This window comes from Lottia gigantea (assembly GCF_000327385.1).
Source record: "Lottia gigantea unplaced genomic scaffold LOTGIsca_70, whole genome shotgun sequence".
Taxonomy (NCBI): Eukaryota; Metazoa; Mollusca; class Gastropoda; family Lottiidae; genus Lottia; species Lottia gigantea.
In genome coordinates, this window is record NW_008710371.1 from 997,934 (window position 1) to 999,601 (window position 1,668).

General features: G+C 30.5%; 1 protein-coding gene across 1 annotated transcript in view; it reads right to left on the minus strand.

Moving 5' to 3' along the window:
- Nucleotides 1-619: 619 nt before the first annotated feature.
- Nucleotides 620-1,668, minus strand: part of LOTGIDRAFT_167913 (hypothetical protein) — a gene marked incomplete at both ends in the record, with an annotated part of 2,931 nt that continues 1,882 nt past the window's right edge. Inside the window, 2 exons of the mRNA XM_009065784.1 lie at nucleotides 620-729; nucleotides 1,393-1,429. Coding sequence (XP_009064032.1) covers nucleotides 620-729; nucleotides 1,393-1,429 — 147 coding nt within the window. The remainder of the gene's footprint in view (nucleotides 730-1,392; nucleotides 1,430-1,668) is intronic.

Genomic DNA, 1,668 nt, shown 5'->3' on the forward strand with positions numbered 1-1,668 from the left:
TTTATTGTCATAATATTTTATCTTCTATACAAATATACAAAATACAAAACTTCAACAACCATTTTACCCCATAAGGCTTGGAATTTGCAACTTGCAAAAAACCTTTCGAATATGGACATATTGGCACCAGAGATGCCAGCCATAAGCCTACCTTTGGCACCAGCCACGCCATATCTTGTAATCTAGTCTTAAACTCTCCTGATCAGTGAGTGTGCTCACTTTCTTTCTTATATATTCGAGAGTTAACCTCCTTTTCCAAAAATAACCATCCTGATGATGATTGTTTGTCCAAAACATGTTTGAACTCTGACCAATTGAATAGAAATCATAACCAGTGTAAAGTTAAATATTGAACCCTTGATATTGAAAGACCTTATTCTTATCACTAATTTTGATTTAATGTTTGGTTTAAGTATATTTTTCAACCAATCAGATTCATTAAAATAATAATCACAATATAGGAATGGTAGATCAAGGGATAGACTGACTCAATTCTGACTCAAGCGCCTTTCATAAATCAATCAAAGATTTCAAAAAATAATTAATGGTAGATGAAGGGTCAGACACAGGGACCGGTGGATCAAAGGTGAAAAATATCTGACTCCAACACCAAATGACTTCATTTGTAATCTATCGGAAATATTAATGTTAGAATTTTGTATATTAAACTGATGGATCGAGGGTGAAACTTATCTGACTCCAACACCTTTGTTAAATCAATCAAAAATTCTGAAAAATCACTATACAAGCCATATAAATGACTTCATTTGTGATCTATCGGAAATATTAATGTTAGAATTTTGTATATTAAACTAATGGATCGAGGGTGAAACTTATCTGACTCCAACACCTTTGTTAAATCAATCAAAAATTCTGAAAAATCACTATACAAGCCATATAAATGACTTCATTTGTGATCTATCGGAAATATTAATGTTAGAATTTTGTATATTAAACTAATGGATCGAGGGTGAAACTTATCTGACTCCAACACCTTTGTTAAATCAATCAAAAATTCTGAAAAATCACTAGACAACAATATCAAGCCATATAAATGACTTCATTTGTGATCTATCGGAAATATTAATGTTAGAATTTTGTATATTAAACTGGGAAATGTTTTGAAGTGTAGAGAGCTTCAGAGAGAAAAGTTGATATAATATATTTATAAATCAGTCTGATTAAAATACGGATCTTTTGTCTAAAAGAGATTGTAAAGAGGTTTCCTAAATATTTTATGTGTATCAGTGACATTGATAGCATCGATTTACACCTTTCTAATTTTCAATCAGACGTCTGGGGTTCTTTAAAGTGATACTACGTCTTAGAATGAACGTAAAATTAAATTCTCGAGAATGGTCAATATGAGTCTATATTCATCAGTGAACTTACCTGGTGTCATAAAGTTACAACAGAATCCCTGGAAAATCTAGAAAATTGGAAAATTCATAAAACTAAGTAATTAATGAAAAACGCTTAATCTTGATATTAGGCGTTTTTCAATAGTTAATTGCATATTTATGAATAATTATTAAGTTTTTTGGATTTATGGGATTATATAAGGATCCTGTTATGTTATTTATGACACCAGGTATATCTACTGGCTCTTATTGGCCAAGTTTAAAATTTTTAAATTTTATGTCCATTCTAAGACGTAGTATCCCTTAA